The sequence below is a fragment of the Rhinolophus ferrumequinum genome, chromosome 13 (genome assembly GCF_004115265.2).
Source record: "Rhinolophus ferrumequinum isolate MPI-CBG mRhiFer1 chromosome 13, mRhiFer1_v1.p, whole genome shotgun sequence".
NCBI lineage: Eukaryota > Metazoa > Chordata > Mammalia > Chiroptera > Rhinolophidae > Rhinolophus > Rhinolophus ferrumequinum.
This window is the reverse complement of record NC_046296.1, coordinates 58,558,687-58,581,461: the sequence shown is the minus strand read 5'-3', so window position 1 is coordinate 58,581,461 and position 22,775 is coordinate 58,558,687. Positions and strand designations below refer to the sequence as shown.

At 36.8% G+C, this 22,775-nt stretch overlaps 1 protein-coding gene across 11 annotated transcripts in view; it reads right to left on the bottom strand.

Moving 5' to 3' along the window:
- PUM2 (pumilio RNA binding family member 2) overlaps positions 1-22,351 on the bottom strand; it is an 88,720-nt gene extending 66,369 nt beyond the window's left edge. For 5 of the 11 annotated variants that reach the window (XM_033124240.1, XM_033124242.1, XM_033124246.1 and 2 more), the window contains exons 1-2: positions 21,960-22,111; positions 400-468 (exon numbers count right to left, since the gene is read on the bottom strand). In XM_033124240.1, coding sequence (XP_032980131.1) covers positions 400-450 — 51 coding nt within the window. In that variant the 5' untranslated portion in view covers positions 451-468; positions 21,960-22,111. Of the gene's footprint in view, positions 1-399; positions 469-21,959; positions 22,206-22,276 lie in introns of those variants that run through there. The other 6 variants (XM_033124250.1, XM_033124248.1, XM_033124244.1 and 3 more) reach the window with 3 other exon arrangements.
- Positions 22,352-22,775: the final 424 nt, after the last annotated feature.

The window sequence follows — 22,775 nt, the reverse complement described above, 5'->3', positions numbered from 1 at the left end:
GTCTTATAGAGGATTAGAAGTTTTTAAAGCAAACAGTGAACAAGGAGAGATTTTTGGAAGAGAGAATAGTGAACAACTGTGTGGTTAAAGTGAACATAGCGGACATATATAAACAGGAGGACCAGAATCAAGGAAGGCTATTTTCTGAGCAAAGTAATTAAGATTCATTACCAAAATATAACACATTCTCTAACCAAGTCAATCAAATCAACAAGACACAAATAATCTCACTAAAATAAAACCTAAAAATCAAACCTACATTAATTGTATAATTTGAGTTTTAAAAAACCCACATCATTTGGAAGACATACCACTACTTTCAAGATTTATGATTAAAAAAAGTCTCAATGGCTCAAATAATCACAGAGGAATACATTCTTGGTATTCATAAATATTTACCTCTCCCATTCCCCGAGATTCTAATGCAAGAGCTTGAAAATCATGATTCATTTCATCCACAGATCAAACCTGTTAAAAAAGAAAACCAAAAATTAATAGAAAGAAAAATTTAAACATAGACTACATTACGATTTTTTTATTATACTGAAGCTATTAATGATGTTACCAGGAGCTGAGATGGGCCAAAAACAAATTTCTCTACGAAGACCGGTTTTCTTAAACAGAGTACATGACAGCAATCTATGTTAAACTTTGTGGGAAAAACTGGGGTTCAAGGATTCTTGGGTTATTATTCTGTGTGCCAAAAAGAACCCTGCTAGTTTCCTGAGCCAAAGAACAGACGGAAAGTCAATAGTGAAAGCAAGCTGAAAAACTAACATGTAGTTAGTTATCTTGTATTTTAATGTTGCAGTTCCTATTACAAATTTATTATTTTGCATTACTTCTTTAAGATTTTTCAAAACTTCTCAGCACTTCATTATTTCTAGATCTTATACCAATGATAAAAAATTTCACTGCAAATATTTAAGTGGTTATCCAGTTCTACCTCAAAGCAACATGTAAATTAATCAACTGTGAGAGTAATTATAATATTCAGAGGTTACCTTAAGAATAATTCCTTTCCCTTCTCCTCAAACTAAAGCATGTATTTTTATTTCTCCATTTCTGACACTTTAAGTTGCCTTTTATCTTTCATGTGACAATGTGTTCTTGAGTCTGAGGCCCTTTGCTCCTAGTTTTAAGTACCACTGGAGAAAACCATTCAAGCCTGAAGCAAATTCACAGGCTTCAGAGTTTTGGGCCTTAAAATATAATCCTATTATTTTCCCCAGTCAGTTCTCTCTAAAAGTCCATAGTATTTTGACATTACAAAGCACTTCTTCGTTCTTGTAATACTGTTCTCTGTTGACACTTTGCCCCTTATAATTCTCCTTTTTAACTTTCCTACGTGTCTAGTTGAATCTTCCAAGATTTCTTCAGACTGCTATTGGTCTCAACTCTTAAATAAACGTTAGTATTCCATCCAAGGTACTCTTTTTTCTACCCTTTGTCCTGAGCAAGTTCATCCACTCTCGTTGCTTTGAGAAGTATGTGTGTATGCTTAGGACCCTCACACCCAATACTCTTATTTATAAACCAAATCTCTCTCCTCTTCAAAATGTCCAATTATCTTCTTCCTCCCATCCTTGGCAGCACCACGGGAAATTCCAACTTTACTCTTCTTTCTTCTCTGCGTCTAACTTAATTCTTTCCTTTCTTACACCAATACCCAATCACTAAGGTCAACGTCCTACCCCACTGAAGACTAGCCATTTTTCCAGCTGTCTGGTTGTTCAGACCACCATCATCTCTTACCTAAAACACTGTAATCCTCTCCTGTCTTCCCATCCAAAATGTAATTAGTCAGCTTTCTGAATAGTACTCTGATCACGTGACTCCCATATTTTAATCCTTAAAGATAAAGCTCAAACCCTTAAATGTGGGGCTCACCAGGGGACAGTATTGGATTCAAATTATAGATAGTTCTAGCAGCCTGTAATTCTGTCCAGGTTACTCTGGACAAGTAACCTAAACTGTTTTTTCCTCAATCTCCTCATTGGAAAATAACGGCAGCAGCTGCCACATGGCTTGTTATGAAAATTGAATTAGATAACATAAAACACAACAGTACCAGGTACATAAGCATTCAAGACAGATTATTAAAAGCTATTCAATATTTTTATCAAATGGTACTTGAACTAGCTGTCAATATGCAAAAAAAAAAATTGAACCTCAACACATACCTTATACATTAATTAAAAATGGATCATATACCTAAATGTAACACCTAACATTATAAAACTTCTAGAAAAATAGAGAAAAGCTATGTGACCTTGTGTTTGGTAATGAGTTTTTAGATCAGTATCAAAAGCAAAACTGTAAAAATTTGACTTCATCAATAAAAACATGCTCTATAAAAAACAAAAGAATGAAAAGACAAACCACAGACTAGGAGAAAAATATTTTCTAATCATATGTCCAATACAGGACTTGTATCCAGAATATGTTAAAAACTTAAAGAGAACAACCCAATTTAAAAATGGGCAAGATATGAACAGATACATCAAACATACATGGACAGCAAATAAGCTATTCTTTTCTCTTGCTAGAAAAGCTGGATTCATTAACAGTTCTCACAAAGTTAACATTTCATTCATCCTTCCATTAATTCAGTAAGCTTTTACTGGTCATCTTCAATGTGTATGATTTTGTACAGAAAAAAATGAGTTAAAATATGATCACTGTTTTCAAAGAGTTTAAATGAGTCTGATATGTTTCCTGGTAATTGGAGGAGTAGCTCCAATCAGACCAAACCCTCCTACAAATAAGGATAAACTCCAGACAAAATAAATAAAAATAAAACAATAAACAAACAACTGAACGCAATGGACAGCTAAAAAGCAAACTGGAGGATAGCCTACACTTAGAAGAGAGGACTGGCACAGATTTTTAAAATGGTTTTTTTGGCTAAGAACAGGCCTGGGGGTAGAGGTGAGGTGCCAAAATTCCTATAGAGACCCCAGTCTTAAAAGGCTTGAAGAACCAAAGGACAGAGTTTGGTGCAAGCAGAACTGCTGGAAAATGAGGAGGGAAGTCTCAAAAAGGAGGCAACCAAATTCTGCTCAGAGTTTTAGACAATCCCTGAACTATATACATGTGTAGGACGACTCCAAGTAGCTCAATTAAGGCTATAAAAGAACTAAGCAAAATGTCTGCTGCTGACTCACCACAGAGGTCAAAAGAATTTATAGAGTCCCATGAAAACAAAAGTCCAATATTCTCCATAAGAATAAAATAAAATCTAGAGTATCTTCAAACATAAACAATCTGGAACACAATCCAAGATTATTATACATATGTAGAAATGGAAAACTCAATTAATAAAGACCAACCCCAAGATGATCCAGAAGTTAGAATTAGCAAAGATCTTAAAACAACTATTATAACTGTGATCATAGATGAAAGAAAAAATATGCTAATGAATGAAAGTATACAAAATTTCAGCAAAGCAAAACTGTAAAAATAACCAAATGGAAATTCTGAAACTGAAAAATCTATTTAAAAAATTTTCACTGGATACACTTGGCAGATTGGAGATAGTGAATTTGAAGACAGATCAACAGATTTCCAATCTGAAGAAAAAGAAGAGAGAAAGGAGTGGAAAAATTATTTGAATAAACAACAGCCAGAAATTCCCCAAAATTTGATGAAAGCAAAATTTGCAGATGACAATCAGTGAACCCCAGGCAAGACAAATAGGGAAAAGAAAATAACTCATACCCACGCACATCATAATAAAAAACACTGAAAACTGAAGTTAAAAAGAAAATCGTGAACACAGCTAGAGGAAAAACAACATTACATAAAGAGAGAAAATGATATGAATCACCACTGACTTCCCACTCACTAGAAACAATGGGGACCAGAATATAGAGGACTAGACCTTAAAGTGCTGAAAGAAGAAAAAAATGCCCAACTAGAATTTTATCTGATGGAAATATTCTTCAAGAATAAAGGCTAAAACCAAGACATTTTTAGATAAAAAGAAAATGGGCTACAACAGACTTCCACCTCAAGAAATGCTTTAAAAGAATTCCTCAGGCCAAAGGGAAATGATACCAGATGGAAATTCAGATCATCAGGAAGGAATGAAGAGCACCAAAAATAGAAGTATGTGCATAAGTACAAAGGACTATTTTTTCCTCTTAATTTCTTTCAAATTACATATGCACATTTAAATTAAGAATTTCAACATTGTATACTGGGTTTTATAACACATGTAGATGAACCAATTTACAGGCACATTCAATACCTACTATATAATATCTCTATACCATCATGACACTGAATTTTAAAGCAAAACCCAGTTTGAGATCAAAACATTTTTTATCACACAACACATACACATATACGTGGATAAAATTTTATGTACATGTATTTTCAATATTTATATACCCCCCTCATATCAAAAGAAGGAATTATGGTCCTAGTGTGTCCTACCACTTCATAGCCACAGAAAGTTCTCAATCTTAATGTGACACAATTCATACTAATGTCTTAGTAGTCTACTTTAACCATCTTTGATTTCTAAATGTTTCTTCAAAATTCCCTAAATTTGGACAAAGTCCATTCCTTTTTCTGTAAGTACTTCATAAGATTTCATATTGCCCTAGACTCTAGGCTCATATTTTTTTAGATTTACATTTGTGATCTCACTTTCTCTTAAGTCTGACATTTTATTGCCCTTATATTTTATAGATCTCCCATTCCATTACAGCCTCAACTTCTTCCAAACATTAACTGTTTTCCAAATCTAATGGCCAATCATCTGAAAGCTTCAGGATACTGCTAACATGTTATCAGGAATCGCCTAATATTCATTCAGCCTTCTAATTTCCTATGAATGCTACAAATTTAAATCCTACCAGCGTGACAATGTATCCACATAATTCTGACTTCATAATTCAATTTATAAACATATGCTAAGTGATATTAACCCATGAAGTCTGGGCTCAATGTACAAAGATCATATCAATTAGTAACTTTATAAAAATCTTCAATGTAACATCATACTTATCTATATCCTGAGAACAGGTTGTTCTTAAGATAATTGCTCTATTATGGCCAAAAACATAAGGATTTTATTATTTAGGATGGAAGTGGCTCAAGATGTATTATTATTCTGCTATGCTAAAGAAAGCATAATGGACAAATTTTGTATGTATGTGGTAGAATAGACATGTGACTTAGATTCAGAATATATATAGAGTTGACGGTTTTACTTTTTGCAAGTTGTCTAAATCCTAAATCTTAATTTACTTACCTGTTGTGAAGTTAAGTGAGAAAATGTATCCAGAAGTGCTTTGTGAGCTATTAATAAAAAGTGCTCACCAAATACTAGTTATTAAGAGCATCATTACAGACTACTCTAGAAAGAACGGGTACTTTCTAAGGCTCTTGGGGTTCTCAGTGTTTGTCTCTTTTGTGTCTGCTTTTGTCATTATTTCCGCCTCCTGCCTTGCTCAGGTTGAGTATCACTTGACTTGATCTTTACCAGCACCACTGCTATTAGGTTGGTGCAAAAGTAATTGCGGTTTAAAAGGTTAAAAACAATGGCAAAAACCGCAATTACTTTCACACCAAACTAAGACCTTTCTAATCAGGTTGCTTTTAATGTGCAGTAACCTGTAGCCTCAGGTATCCACGCACAGGAGAACAGTCTCTAAGTAGAAAACTACCTCTGTACATTCTAAAATTAGAATCCTTTCTTAGGAAAGCAATTTGGCATCATATGAATATATATAGATGTATATATCTCTTGAATCAGTCTCCCCAACTTTGGGAATCAATCCAAAGAATAAAACCTAACTACAAAAAAGCTTTATGTACAAAGATGTTTGCAGTAGTGTTGCTTGCAGATCCTGAAATTGTAAACTGCACAACTGCCCCACAATAGCAAAGTGATACAACACATTTACAAAATGGAGTACTACGTAGCTATTAAAAATATTTGAGTTTGTAATACGAAAATGCTTATATAGCGATGTTAAGATTGAAAGGAAATAAACCAAAAGCCATATAGTCCTTAAATGATCAGAATACACACATTTTTTTCATTTAATCTGTAGTTTATTACCTTTCCATAATAAATCTGTATAATCTATGAATGGAAGGAGGGAGATTTTTCTTAATTAAAAAAAGGAAACAGTGGTAGACTTAAGAAATGTTCTCAAGAGTAAAGCACTGGCATTTTACTGAAGCCCTTTTATTGCTTCCAGGTTTTCATCTGTGTGGTCCAAACAGATGAGGTCATAAAGAACCTCTGGATAAATGTGAGAGGTATCTTAGCTCTATGGATCAATTCTCACGTTTGTGGTCATCATGCCCCAGTGCAGGGTCAACAAATTTTTTTCTGTAAAGAGCTAGACAGTACACATTTTAGACTTTGTGAGTCTCTGTTGCAACTTTTCAACTATGCCTTTTTAGCATAAAAGCAGCCACAGACAGTATCAAAATGAACGAGCAGGGATATGTCCTAATAAAACTTTATAAACAACAGTGAAAGTTGAATGTCATAAATTTTTCATGTGTCACAAAATTATTCCTCTTTTGATTCCCCCCCCAGCCATTTAAAAACCTAAAACCAATCCTAGACAGTGGGCGGAACAAAAACAGGTGGTGGGCCAGAGCTGGCCTGTGGGCCATAGTTTGCAGACCTCTGCTCTAGTGCATTTACTGTCTTGATTGCTCCACAAACAAACAAACAAACAAACGAAAACAAACTCAAATGTAGACAATCCACTTTCAAATATGATGAAACCAAAAAAGCACCAGGGCTTTGCTTCCAACTTTTTCATTTATACTATCCACACACATACTTTTTTATGATGAATATGGATTTCAGATTCACATTTAAACGGTGATTTTATTATTTTCTTTAAATGACCAAGTACATTACAGAGGAAAGACTTTAATACAAACAAAAAAACACAACACAGGGAGACTCAAGCTCAGGCTTAGGTTAGGGTGTTACCATTTATTTCAAACATAAGGAAGAAAATGGAGGAAAAGTGGGCAAAACAATGAGACTGAAAGAAAATAAACTGTTTCAATTCTCCTGCAATAACCTCCATATGAGCAATAACAAAGTAAAAGGGCAGGGTCCCACATATGCCACTAAGTGGGAATCTAAAACTTTTACAAAATGCCAATCTATGTCCAATGCAGCTACAAATGTTGGTATCATCTGAAAGCAAGGGAAACCTAAGAATTTGGTCATGAATTCAACAACCTTACCCAACCAACTTCAGATCTTAGGGAGAAAAAGAACAATCTTTTCTTCTAACAAGCAACAGACTACCTAGCACCAGTTACATAATACTCAAGTGACTATGTTTACTAGAAGAAAATATACCCAGGAATTACATTATACAGTAGTACCTCGGTTTTCAAACATCTCCGTTGACGAACATTTCAGTTTACGAACACTGTAAATCCGGAAGTAAATGCTTCGGTTTTCAAACACGCCTCTGAAGTCCAGTGCAAGATCCTGAGGCCTCGCTGTCGGCTGTTTCGAACGTTTCAGAACTCGAACGGTCTTCCGGAACGGATTACGTTCAAAAACCCAGGCACCACTGTACACAGTATGGCTTGAGGCAGAGAGTCTGCAATTTTTGTCTGCCTTATTCAGCCATGAAACTTCCCAATATTATTTCCTTTAAAAAACAATTTGAATTTGCTAATATAGAAGATAACGTAATAGAACCTTTTCTATGGCCAAGACCCTGTGTAATCTTAAGGTAAATTTCAATTAAAAAGCTATTTTTTGAGGTTATGGTTGTTTCCTAGTTTTTTGAAGTTACAGTTGTTTCTCAGCAAAAAAAACACAATGTTTTATTAAATTCTAAAATCTAACAGTACAGGCATACTTCATTTTATTGCACTTCCCTTTATTGGGCTTCACAGATGTTCTATTTTCTACAAATTGAAGGCAAGACCCTCTACCAACAAAAAGATCACTCACTACTTGCTTTATTGTGATACTTGCTTTGTATTGCAGTAGTCTGGAACCAAACCTAAAATATCTCCAAGGTGTATGGCTGTAATAACTAATTTTTCTGTAAGAAGCATTATTACTAATTATGTGAGAAAAACAGGTAAAGCACGTCAAATAACTTGGTTAAGTCCTATGAGTTTTCATGTGTACTAATGTGTAATTGAAAAGATTTACAGTTTGTGTGACGAACCAAGAATATACATTAGTAAGTACATGTATATCATTAAGAGTACTAACTTTTCTCAGAGAGCATCTGATCCAATCCCTCACTGTATGCCTACCATAAACAGGAAGCTAAATCAGGGAGAAACCCACTTAGAGCCATAACAAATGGTATTCAAAGCACTTTCTACCCACCATATGACACTAATCGTGTTCTCATATAATTAGTTTTATTTTAAGGCCATAGAAATTAAACTCTAAGGTCAGAGGGGCTAGTAACTTTCTTAGCCATCTAAATGCTCCATATTGAATGAAAAAAATTACATCTTATGAAATGTAAATTCAGATTAAGTTGACTAATCTCTGTATAGTGTGACTATTTACAAATGTCTTCATACATATTGGTATGAGTACATGATGCTCATTTTGAGACAAATGAACAAAGCTTTTGCTCAGACTTTGTACCCCTTGAAGACATTTACCAACATCATATGGTGAGAACAACTTCCCACTGGCACTTCTTCTCCAAATTAGTGCTCCAATACCATGAGCCTGTTTGCTACCTCGTGCATCAATTACAAAAACAACGAAATTACCAGAAAATGTAATTCACATAAATATAAGTCAGTACAAAGAGTAACTTAAGCTGCTTATAAATCATCCTTGGTAGCCATCCTCCTTGGACTGTTTTTAATGAACATAATCATTGAGCATTAGCAGTATTCACTACAAACAAACAGGTGCTAAAGTCCTAAAGAATACCTTCGTCTCGTCAGCAATTAAGTCACTTTTGCAAATCTGCCAACAAAATTAATTTGTTTAGCAATGCCTTTTCTTACCCATATGACAAAGGTAAACCTAAATCCAGGTGTTAGTATTTATAGTAGACCATTAGCCTTCAAAGATTTAACATTAGAAGTTTCTACTAATCACCATCAACACCTAGTAATTTATTTTTCTGGGGGCGTGAACTGAGTCACACTTTTACCAGGGGTGTTGGACAAGTCACTTAGCTAGTGGTTGAGCCAAAATCCACATCAACACTTTTTGATAATTGCTACTTGTTTGTCCAAGCACTTCACGGGGGGAAGTATGCATGCTTGTTTTACTAGCATAAAGAACAGCATTACTGACTCAACTATATTAAGGAAAAGTCAAGGTTTATGTTTTGAATGAAATTTGGCAAAATTCAGTGTTATCAGTATACACACTCCCAGAAACTAGAACTCTTCAAAGACCTGGCTCAAATCTTCTAAGATTTGATTAGGTTATTTCAGCACCAGCATTTAAAGAATAAATAAAAATTTAGCAAATACTTCTGTGCAAGACTACTTTAGTTCTTTGAAGATAAATCTCAGGGATATTCTCAAAGAAGCAAAAAAGGATAAATACACATATACTTACACATATGCAAATATAATGCAAGATATTTTTTTCTTTAAAATTTTCTCAAAGGAGATCACCATATATTTTGAGTCCTTACAAAGTCTCTTGTATTACAAGTCATTCTCTCAATTGATTTACTTTGATAAATACCACTTAGGGAAATTTCCTTATTTCAAAAAACAAAATACTTCCTAGAGAAGATCTACACACTACACAATCTCAATGTCAGTTTTTGATGCTTTTAGATTATCACCTGAGAGAAGATCAAATAACTTAGATGAAAACAAAGATGGCATGCTTATAAAACGGTTCGATACAGTGGCTCTAATGAGTCAAAGATACATATGAATGACAAAGATATATTATATAAGCCCCCAAAAGCAGTGTTTCTAAATTAACATTATTTTGTTATTTACTATGCTATCATCCTACAAGTGCAAGCAGACATTATATTTCCCATGATGTAATGTAGTATGAAACAGCACCCACCACCTATGAAAAATTATTGTCTCAAAAAAAACCCCACACACTAAATTTCAATCTATCTAATAAAGCTGCTAGATCTAGATAATACTGGTTAATCAGAAATATGATAGAAGAACAAAATCAACAGATGACACAAGAAAAGTAATCACCCAATCCAGCATATGGGGGAAAATCATCTCTTCTCACTGTTATGTACATGAAATTTTAAAAGGAGAGAACTATACAGAGGCTTAAATGTCAAAATACTGTGTAAACCTAGTTTGAACCCTGATTCTAACAAACCAACTATAGAAAATACTTTTTCTGAGAAAATCAGGGAACTCTAAATACAGAATGGGTATTAAATATTAAGGAATTTTGTTAGCTGTGATAATAGCAAGAGAATTGTACTTTTAAATAAGTCCTCATCAATAAGAGAGACGCTTCAACTAGTACCGTTTCCCCAAAAATAAGACCTGGCCAGACAATCAGCTCTAATGTGTCTTTTGGAGCAAAAATTAATATAAGACCTGGTATTATATTAATTATATATATTAATTATATTATAGTTATTATATGAATTATATTACATTACATTGTACACCGTCTTACAGTATAGTAAAATAAGACCAGGTAGGGCCGGCCCAGTGGTTGGAGCGCCATGCTCCTAACGCCGAAGTTGCCGGTTCGATTCCCACATGGGCCAGCGAGCTGAGCCCTCTATAGCTAAGATTGTGAATAACAGCTCCAGCCGGAGGTTGGCATGAGCTGCTGTGGGCTGCTGTGTGCTGCCACGGGCTACCGTGTGCTGCCATGAGTGGCCGGCTGCCAGCGTGAGCAGCCAGCAGCGGCAAGAGCTGCTGTGAGCGGCTGACCGACGACCCGCGACCTCAGCTGGGGGGAAGCGCAAGGCTCATATACATGGGCCAGGGAACTGTGTCCTACACAACTAGACTGAGAAACAACGGCTTGAACCAGAGTGTGTGTGTGTGTGTGGGAGGTGGAAAAAAGGGGGAAAAAAATAAGACTGGGTCTTATATTAATTTTTGCTACAAAAGACGCATTAGAGCTGATGGTCCGGCTTGGTCTTATTTTCGGGGAAACATGGTATGTTATGTGGGATTTGCTTTGAAATATTACTTTAAAAAGCAAAATATGGGGATAAGAATATTTCATACATTGTTGAACAGGGATGATATCCAAGGGTGCAGTGTACCCTTCTGCATTTGGAAATGTCCTTAAAAGCTTAATAAAGTACATATAACAATACGACAGAAAACCATGTGAAGCCATGTATTTAAGTTGGGCCTTAAAGGAGAGGTACAATTTGGACAAACCTTTTTTCCCCAAAACAAAACATGTATATACTGCAGCTTGTAAGGGGGTTATTCTCCACAAGGTTAACCTACTTAGGGTCCAAGCTATTGTATACACTTAATGTCACTTACTTCCTCAATCATTATTTTTGACTATACGGAAATTTCCCCCTAAAAACTGATTTCCAAATGAGTACAAACCTCTTTAGACGAATTTTTATCAGACTCCACCCCCAAAGAGAACAAGAGCACTCAATTTTATGCCAGAGATCATACTAGGCACATTATATCTAAGTCTCACTACAATCCAGCAAAGTATGTATTGTATTCATACTTTACAAGTAAATTGTGGCCAATTTCCCTACCCTAACAGCCAAAGCTACTAATATGGTAGAGGATTCAATACAATAACACTCCAGAAGTTCCAAGCTCCTTTCCAAATCAACCAAGCAGAAACTATCAGTCAGCTGATATGTTAATTATACAGCTCTCTAAAAGCTCTTTCCCCCAACCTTCCTTTTGCTTACAGTTTCAGTTAGCTCCCTGACAGCCCTTGCCATTTATCTCTTCGTGTGCAAATCCTATAAATCCCTCAAAGTTTAGCTCAAATGCCACTTTCTTCACTGAAACCTACCCCAAGCAATCTTTTTCTTAATTCCATGGCATTTAATTGATATTTCTCAACATATTCATAACACTGTCTATGATATGACCCTTAGACTTTAAAACTTCTCTAAATCAGAATTAGAAGAGAAAAAACACGTAATGGAACTTTGCCACTGTTCAATGAAACGTTAACAGTTATGAGAGAGAGACCAAAAAGGATACTGTAAGAGGTAAACTGATAAAATTATCAACTATGCACCCATCAAAAACCAAGAGATGAATGTATTTAAGCATATGTAAGAAGTAAAACAGCAAGGTAAAAAACAGTCTGTTTCTATCCCACTTCTCAACAGGATACAAACATACATATCCATGCATACATGGAAAACAATCAGAAAGAGTGACACTTAACTGTCAAGGTGGTCACCTTTGGGGGGAAAAGCATGCATGATTTTTATTTTACACTTCGTAGTTCTTTACTCCTTGAATATTCCCCACTCATTACTTACATTTTTGAAACTATTTAAAATATATATATGAATATTTTTCAGCAATAAGAATGGAATCTGCTGTACAACTGAAACTAATAATATTGTATGTCAACTGTAACTAAAAAAGAATGAAATCTTGCCATTTGCAACAACATGGTTGGACCTAGAGGGTATTATGCTAAGTGAAATACGTCAAATAAAGACAAATACCGTATGATCTCACTTATATATGGAATCTAAAAAAAACCCAAATAAATGAACGAAGAAAACAAAACAGAAACAGATCCATATAGAGAACAAGCTGATGGTGGCCAAAGGGCAGGGGATGGGAGATAGGAATTAAAAAAAAAAAAAAAGTACATATGTGTTAAAAAAAATCACTAAATACATTATATAGTTATAGTCAAGTTAGTTTGGAAATCAATGGCCTTATACATGGTAGAACACACATATTTCATAAATTCACCTATACATAAACTATGTATCATGACTTATAACCTAGGCATCACTTAAAATAGAAATATTCTCACTCTAGTCTTATTTGTGAACTTCTAAGGGTTTTTAAGGCATTATAAAGCACTTTACATGTGGATTCAATACCTATTACAGTTAAGTGTCCCTAGCCACACCATCATAACACTTTGGGTTTTAAAAATGCAAAATCCAATTTGTAGATACAAATATTCTCTCATCACCTTATTTAAAGGAATTGCACTTATGTCCTTAGCACTTAGTTTTCTAACCATTTCATCTAAGTGAGTTCTGTCCTACTCTTTGATATATTTCGGAAGTGTAAAAAAATGGAGCCAACCAAATCATACATTTGACAGTATACTGTGATAAAACATGACTTATATATTTCTAATTTTCATAGTATTTCATAAAATTGTTCTTTGCTTTGCAAGTATTCTCTGACAACAGGTTAGGGAATAAGAGGTGAATTGGTTTTAAAAAATTTGCCATTCATTACTCCTCCTACTACCCAATACTATCGCTGATCTGAATTCAGAAAATCCCAATGAAAGCCACATTATCCCAGTTCTGTGTTGCATTAACAGTAATGTTAGCTACTAAGGGAAGCTAACTCTAAGTTTGGTGCCCTGAAGGTTTAACCACCTGGAGTAAAGCACACATTAAGATTTGGAACAGATCAGACTTATATGCTTTTCTTAGTACATATAGCGAGGACCTGTTAACTGAGTCCCAGAAGACTAAGTGTGCTAACATTTTGGAAAAGTTTCATGTACCCCTGAGGGATACGAGCACCACTATTGTAAGGTCACTGGTTCTCAAACCCCACAGTGCATCAGAATCTAGACAGAAACTTTTAAAACTACAAATACTCAGACCCCATCTATCCAAGGCGTGGAATTAGTCTGGGCAGGGAAATAGGCATAGATTTTTATTAGTATTTTTTTTTTAAATATTTTATTAGGGAAGGGGAACAGGACTTTATTGGGGAACAGTGTGTACTTCCAGGACTTTTTTCCAAGTCAAGTTGTTGTCCTTTCAGTCTTAGTTGTGGAGGGCGCAGCTCAGCTCCAGGTCCAATTGCTGTTGCTAGTTGCAGGGGGCGCAGCCTACCATCCCTTGCAGGAGTCGAACCGGCAACCTTGTGGTTGAGAAGATGCACTCCAACCAACTGAGCCATCCAGAAGCTCAGTGGCAGCTCAGCTCAAGGTGCCGTGTTCAATCTTAGTTGCAGGAGGCGGAGCCCACCATCCCATGCAGGAGTTGAGGAATCGAACTGGCAACCTTGTGGTTGAGAGCCCACTGACCCATGTGGGAATCGAACCGGCAGCCTTTGGAGTTAGGAGCATGGAGCTCTAACCACCTGAGCCACCAGGCCGGCCCCTATTAGCATTTTTAAAGCTCTTCAGGTGATGCCTCCCTGTGCAGACTGGACTGAGACCCTTATAAATTACCACAGCACCTACAGCTAAGGAATATATCCACAAACACCCTAATGGATTTTCAACTAAGAAGTTGTGTATCATTCATCACAGTGTAATCATGGTATAACAGAAACCAGAATCAAAAACCTAGAATATATATAGTTCATGTTTGTTCCTAACTAGCTGAATGAAAACTCAATCCACTTGAACTCTCTGATCCTGTTTCTCCATTTGCAACTGAGAATAACAATGCCTCCTGCATAGGGTTATTTTGAATACTAAATGAGATACTATACGAAATTGAAACATAAAAGCATTAATTACCCATCATAATGAATGAACACATTTTTCTCTGTTTAAAAATCAATATAAAACCCTTCACTCAGGAATTTCTCTTCTGGGACTTTACCTTGCATAAACAACTGCACCAACGTGATAAAATGAACTGTATGTTATTTACTGCAGGATTGCTTGCTTATAGCAGCTAAAAAAGGGAAACTGAACCCAAATTCAACAACAGAAAAATGGCTTGGCAAAATATACTAAATATTACATATACTAAATATTACAAGTTATTAAAATTAAACATGTATGTACTAACATAGTAACAGGTACATATTAAATAAAAATATCAAGTTGCCTAAGATGTACCATATGATCCCATTTTTATTTTTTTAAAAAGAGTATGAAAAAAATCACCTAACTTTGGTAGGAAAGAAGGTACTGTTGTCTTTCTTTTTGTATTTCTCTGTGTATTAAGGACTGTTGAAGGTAGCAAAATAAATTTAATTTTTTAAAGGGTCCTATATTAATACAGTTTAAATGCATTACTGTTGAGAGATTTTATCACAGAATCCAGTACAAGAGATTTTGTGTTATCTTTGGTTCGTATTAGTACTAGGTTGAATGCTCAACAATTGAAAATTTGTCTCAAATGGCTATCTAGTAATTTTCAATTGTTACACATTATCAATTATAATCAACATACCACCAAGGAGAAATAACTAAAGTGTTGATTACGTTGTAACAGAACTAAATAAAGTCATCTGGATGCATGATATGACACAAGGGAGGAGATATTAAACATCATTTTAGGCAGCAGGTGTTAAAGCAGTTTTAAAAGGACATTTTCTTTGTAATTTTCCAAAGTGTGTTCCTTAATCACCAACTCAGTATTCTTCGAAATAAGAGGTTTCTCATTAAATACATTTAAGATATGCTGCTCCCCAGCAACCACTTGTTCTTTTGCAAGCACAGCACATGGTCATTCTGGAGTTCGTTCTCTCTGTCCTTAGCATAGTAAATGCTCTGAGAAGTCAGACCCACTTACCTTTAACCCAGTACTACCATAACTTTCTTCTGTAAATATGTTAACACAAAAGATATTTTGAAAATCAGTATTTCAAGTCATTTCCAAGAAAACAAAGAAAAATGAATGCATGAGTTATGTAACATATTTCAATGTTCTTAACTTGCATCTAAGAAAAACCATAACATGACAGTTAAGTTTTTAAATATTTAGTTTATTATCATTATCATGAACAGTCTAAGAAAAATATATGAACTGTACAAATCTTTGAATTAAGCAAGAGAAATCTTTTAGGTGATGAATACAAATTGTGGTTTTTGAAGTTCTTCAAATATTCAAGAACAAGCCTTGAACTGGTGATCATGTTTCCTTTAAGTGAGATGAGATGACCAAACCAATTTCCTAAAGATACTGAAATTTTAAAAAAATTCTAAGTTGTTTAGAAAACAAAAAAAACCAAACACCTATAATGTCTGAATTGAAACTAAATCTGTATTAGTTTCAAGGCGTGTTAAGTTACATACCCAAAGAAGTGTCTGTGGTACAAATATTCTTGAATATAATTTAAATGAAATTTGTATGTATTTAAATAAAAAAATTTGGAAGAAGGCACACTAAGTATCTCATAGGAAATATAAACAATAAAACAAAAATATTTGGAAAATGATGCAAATATTGAATAACAAAAATAGTAACTAAATTCAAAGTTTAATTTCTGAAGATACAAAAATAAAAGGTATACAGTAAATTACATACAATTCTCATTATCCATAGAAACGAATCATACCAATTCCTTGGAGGTAACCTTATTTCTAGTAGTAAGCTTTAAAAGAAATGTCTTATATGGAGTATTACAGAGGACACAGAATTGTGTCCTCTCATTTTTTCTAGTCAGTCCCTCAAACAAGGTCATGTACCTAATTCCTAACACAACCCAGGGAAAACAATTCCACAGTAATTCTGTAAGGGTGCCAGGACAATATAGTCTAAATCTTCCCAAATTATAATCTTGGATTTCCAAAGTCTTTTAGGATTGTCCAAATTAGATAAACCCCTTAATCTGGTGGACCCTTACCTATCTCTCCAGTCATATTTCTTCAATTCTCCTCCGATCCCCACTTTAAGCTCTGCTATCCCCATCAGATCACTACAACATACTAATCTCTCTGGCTGAATACCATTTCATCCATCTCTTGTCTAAATAACTTTTCTAAGTCTTTTTAAACTTTACCTTTTGTAGAAAGCCTTTCCTGAGCCCTGCAGTGTCTACCTATGTGAATCCACAGCACTTCTGTAACAGCACCACTGGGCACTTGGTGTATTGCACGGCAATCACAAGTTGAATCACCTTCCTCTCCACTTGCCTACAAACTTCTGAAGAACAAGGGATCAATTAGCACCATCTAAGGACAGTCTGGCACACGATGGGCCTACAAATCTCAAAAAATGTGGGCAAATTTCTGGTAGCCCAGCTTCATTAAAAGATACAATTTAAAATATCCACAATAACAAACAGACTGAATGTTCACCAAATATTACTCCACGAATATCTTCTCAACCAGACTTGTAATATTAGCAAACAATGCTATCTTTGGCAAGATTCTAGAGAACTCCATTTCTGCTAGTGTGAAGAGCCACATAATTTAGAGGTTAAATGAAGGCACCTAAAAAATTTCCTTTGTTGAAAAGCAATCAATTACTTTTCATCAAGTAATCAACTGCAAGGAGATCCAAGAAAAAATATGTAGGCATAACTTGGAGTTATCATTCTTTCTAAACTTCCAATATTAATTCTGTTTATATGTTGAATTGGTTTTAAAGATTCAGGTTTTACCATTAAAAAACTTAATGTTTTGCATTTAATCATCTTGAAAGTGCTGATAAAATACTGTGTAGATATGTTAATAAATGACCTGGTCACCAAAACGAAAGATGTTAAGTAGCTCTTTATCTGTATATAATTCCTTCAGGTACTTAATAAATCATACAATACATTCCATATTTTTCTCTACCTACAATTTGCCTCATTTGACTGCCTAACGAAGACATATATTTAGTTAGGGTCATGTTGCCTCTACCACTCATTTACCTTCTTTAATATCTGAATGAAAACCAGTTACATCTTATACAGTCAAGTTAAGACTATCTCTCACTGATCACGAGAACTTTCAGAAATAGTGCCTAAAATCAGAGACCGCCACTTTGAAATCTAGAACTTGCTACTCTTGTCATAAGATGTCCACAAAGAACTATCCTCAAACTAGGTTCTCTACATACTCATTTTTCAGGAATAAGAGGGAAAAAATGTAAAAAAGCCCCCCCCACAAACACACACCATTTTTTTTTTTTTATGTACTCTGGCAGTCACTTGCAGCTTTTATTCTGCTAGGCAGGTATTGAATAAGTGGTTTTGTAGTGTCATTTTATAGTCAATTTCACCAAATCCCTTCCAGGAAGCATTTTTGTAGTCCAATATACATTTTATCCTAGGTAGGTGATAATGATTGCCTTTTTTTTCCTGTCCAATTTGCAATCAAAGTATTCTGACACACCAACTACCTCTTCTCCCTTCTCCTTTCACACCTCTTCCCTGTTTTTCTACTTGACAGCTACAGTGAAATCCTGGCATATGCACAGAAGTTATACACATCTGGATGTTTTCCAGTACTCTAAAATCTTTTATCTGTCCATGACAAAATAGTAAGAGAGTAAGAAGTGAAAATCTGACATGTGAACTGAAAACAGGTGGGATTACAGTGGCTAAATTTGCAGAGGTGGAATATATTAAAGAAACTATGACATAAACTGTCAACATGCTTGAATAACCAATCCTTTTTAATTCTCTTAAGCACTTTTAAGAAATATAAAAAGAAGCCATACAAGGGTAAAATATAACTTTTCATTAAAAAGTCACCAAAAGATAAAATTTACCACAATTTCATTAAGAATTAAAACGACTCTCTGGAAGGTAACTGATTAGGCAAATCTTGAATTTTTCATTTATAAAGAAGCTGCATCTTTTGAGTTACTGGAAGAAAACGCCACTCAGGAAAAGAAAATACCGGGGGTGCCAAAAAAATGTATACATGACTTGTATTCATCTTTTGTTATCAGTATATATTGAGTATTACAATTTTAATAGTTTTTTTCTTTCTTAAAATGTGTATACAAAGGCCGGCCCGGTGGCTCAGGCGGTTGGAGCTCCATGCTCCTAACTCCGAAGGCTGCCGCTTTGATTCCCACATGGGCCGGTGGGCTCTCAACCACAAGGTTGCCAGTTCGATTCCTCGACTCCCTGCAAGGGATGGTGGGCAGTGCCTCCTGCAACTAGAGAACGGCAACTGGACCTGGAGCTGAGCTGCGCCCTCCACAACTAAGACTGAAAGGACAACAACTTGAAGCTGAACGGCACCCTCCGCAACTAAGACTGACATACTGTTCCCCCAATAAAGTCCTGTTCCCCTTCCCCAATAAAAAAAAGAAAAAAAATGTGTATACATTTTAACCTTTTAAACTTATGTCTCTCAACAAACTGCTACCTGAAACTCTGAGGAAAAAAGCATTTTTCATGCATCCACCTATGTAATAAGGCTATAGTGCTTCACTAGAAAAGCTTGAAAATAATATTTATCGGCAAATTCACATTTTCCACTACAAAAGCAGTAAATTTTAAATAAAAAATGTCTATTATATTGCTAAACAAAAATCACTACTAAAATTATTAGCATCTAAGTGATAGTCTGAGGAAACCATTTCCCAAAATCAGAATTCAGAAGTGAGAGAGAGACACAGGAGTCAGACTGATGGCAATCCAAATAGCTACTTTATTACTGATAAAGCTACCCTGGAAAGCATAATTTAGACTCAGGCCAACAGAGCTTACCACCACACCCCGTAATTATCCTAACCCAGTCACAGGTAGCACTGGGTAGCCATACTCCTCCTCCGGAAAGGGCAGAGTCTATCCCTGGTGGCCTCAAGAAGCAGCAGAACAAAGTGCTTTCTGCAGGGGGCAGACTCCCAAAGAGAAAAAGAAGAAAAGGGCTGAGCCATTCTCGATCAGTTCCTCTTACAAATTCATCAAAGGCAAGAGTGAGGAGATGGAACAATTGGAGCAAGTAGGACTATTTTTATGCCTTCTTAAAAAAACATCAAGAAACCTGTCACAAACCAATTTAGTCAGTTATAAGTACAATTTTTATCTTAATCACACCTGTCAGTAAAATGGCCTCAAACTGTGAATGCAAGCCAAAGCCACATGAGACACATTCGGCTGTTTAAAATACCATGTTCTAAGAAAACTTAAAAAAATACAGAATACTCTCTTAGAAACCCATCAAGTTTAAAGGTCGTTGAATTAGGAAGTACGCAGAACTTGAGTTCAGGCGATAGGAACCAACATACACTTAAAATTTTGAAGATCCTATCAGTGTCTATAAAAAGGAGGCAGTCTGGTCACTGAGAAGATTGGCTTTGGATTCATACCTGGCCCAAATCTGTGATCATAATTACTTCTGCCAGTTAGGATAAGTACCTGCACAGGAAGACAAATTGTCTCACCACCAGAAAAGATTTACAAACAAGTACTGAAGATCTAAGAGAACCAAAATCCTAATATCAGTGTTATGTTAAGACTGCACTGTTTGGTTTATACACTTGTAATGCCTAAAAAAATTGGCCTATTAAAGTGACAACCTTGTAAGTCCAATTTAAGTATGACAGTAATTTAGACTTCTTTTTAAAAGTTGAAATCTTACAAAGTATTGGAACATCTAAGAGAACTTTGGACTCAAATTAAGAAAACTATTAAAATTACACATAACTTTTGTTTGAAGATGTTCAGGTTAATAGGAAATCTAACTCGAAGATAAAATAGCTAGACTTGTGAAATAAGAAAAATGAACTTAAAAAATACTCAACTTTAAGAACCAGGATTCCCATCTGTAAGTTTTTTTTTAATTAAAAGTAAATGTTTTTTGCGTACAAAAACCACACTTGAGGACACCAAAAAGACAGTTCTAAATAACTTAATTTCACCAAAAATTGGACTTCCAAAGACATTTTTGTAGTAAGGAAAATGCCAAGAACTATTTGATGACTGTGCAGATAAAGCAAATAATTTTTAAAAAGCAGGATATCGAAAGACTAAGAACAGAAGCTTAGTCAATTAAAAATATGTATGTTTACTTTTAACAGGATTCCTTCCAGAATTCCTTAAATCATCCTCCAATATTCTACGGTCACATGGTTTAGTCACCTATTAAACGAGAATCTCAGCAGTAAACAAGTTTTTGAAGCAGTAAACAAGTTTTTAAAATCGTTAGGTAACTCCCTTTATTAAAACTGTTTTATTGACATACTTTTACATGCATTACATTTCTCTTAAGCATTTAAAAACATTTTTGTCTAAGAAAGATTTCTCTAAAAACCTTTATAAAGAAAATCTGTCTCCAGTTTTAACAAGTTAAAAATCTCACAAAGTACTAAGTCCTGATTTTAACTGATATGACTGTTTTATTACAGCTAATATGTCCGCAATACCCCCCCCCCAATGTTTAAATATTTGTTAGAATGAAAAGCTAAGTTAAGAACAGTGGGTTTTCTCTAGCTATGTTCTTCTCAGAAGTAGCACTAACTTTTTACAAGCGTGTTTGGGCATAAAACTTGAAAACAATTTGTTTTCCCAAAATGTAGCCCAATTCAGACACAAAACTATTGCTAAAATGTTTGAAGCCTCTAATCTTTTCTTTGACTTTAATTTACATATTTTTGAGTACCGAAATCTGTTCCAATAACGAAAAAACAACACAACATTCCTTACTTATGGCACCTAACAAGTCGAACCCAAGTCGCTGTTCCTTTCATACCCACACCTGTCTACCGCAAGCTTTTCCTGGACACACTCAGGCCCGCGAGAATTCCCACGCTTGTTTTCATAAACCCACTTCTTCCTCTTCGCCCACTTCCAACTCGCACGCTTCTCTGGATCCACCCGGCTTCTCCCCCCTTTCGGACCCAAGGGCTGGGCGGACGGACAGCTCGGAGACTAACCCCAAGCGCGCCTAAACCCAAGAGCCGCGAGAATGTGGCGTGGGGGAGGGAAGGAAGCGGGAAAGCCGAGAGCCCCCCACGCCGGGAGCACACCCCCTTCCGGCACCCCTCCCCCTGCATTGTGCGAGCGGGCCCCAGGCCGCAGCGGCCCCGGGCAGCCCGCAGGCCCCGTCCGCCCTCCCACCCGCGGGCTACTCCCGCCGAGGCCGCCACACAAAGCTCGAGGAGCCAGCCCCTGCGGCGCCGGAGGACGGGGATAGGGAGCAAGCGCGGACGACTTACGGGGCTGCTGCGGCCGCGCTGCCTCAGCCGGGAACACCGACCGTTGGGCACACGGCGGCGTCGCTCTTAGACGTCCTCCCCTCCTCCGCCTTCGGTGGCGGCAATATCTTCTTTCTCCACCTACCTCCCTCCCCCCCACCCCACCTCCTCCTTCTCCTCCCCCTCCTCCTCCGAACCACCGAAGCACCGAGGGTGAGACACAGAGACTCACAACAACATGGCTGCCGCCGCCGCCACCCCTCCCCTCCCCTCCCCCCCGCCCACCGGGCGCGCGCAGTGCACTCCGGGAGAAAGGGGAGGAGGGGGCAAGTGCTCACCGACGTGCGGCTCCTCTCAGTGGCTTCCGACGCTTCTCCCGCGCTCCCGGCGCCGGCCGGCGGGAGCTCTGCGCGTGCGCACGCTCTCCGCGCTCGCGCGTTTCGGCCGTTCCTCCGGCGTGTGCTCCCCCTCCTACACCTTGGGGGCTCGCAGCAGGTTCTCGGCTCGGCGGCTGCCCCTGGCGGGAGCGCGCGCCAGACAAGGGCGGCGCAGGCGTGGTGTTTCCGAGTGCTGCTTTTGGCTGTCTTCCCGCGTGGGGCCTCGACTTCCGAATTCGCATCCCCCCCACCCCCGCTTCCTTCTGGGTGGCTCATTGTTCTCCCCCAACTGCGATGTACTGCTCGCCTTCTGCTTCCGGGGTGCTGGTACCCACAGAAGCCTGATGGTAATCCAGGCCTTTAGGTTTCCCCCTTACCCTCTCCTGGCGGCAAGACGATGGAGACGCATTTTGGGTGGAAAAGGGAACTCCTTACATCGACTGTCATCCTACTAGTCGTT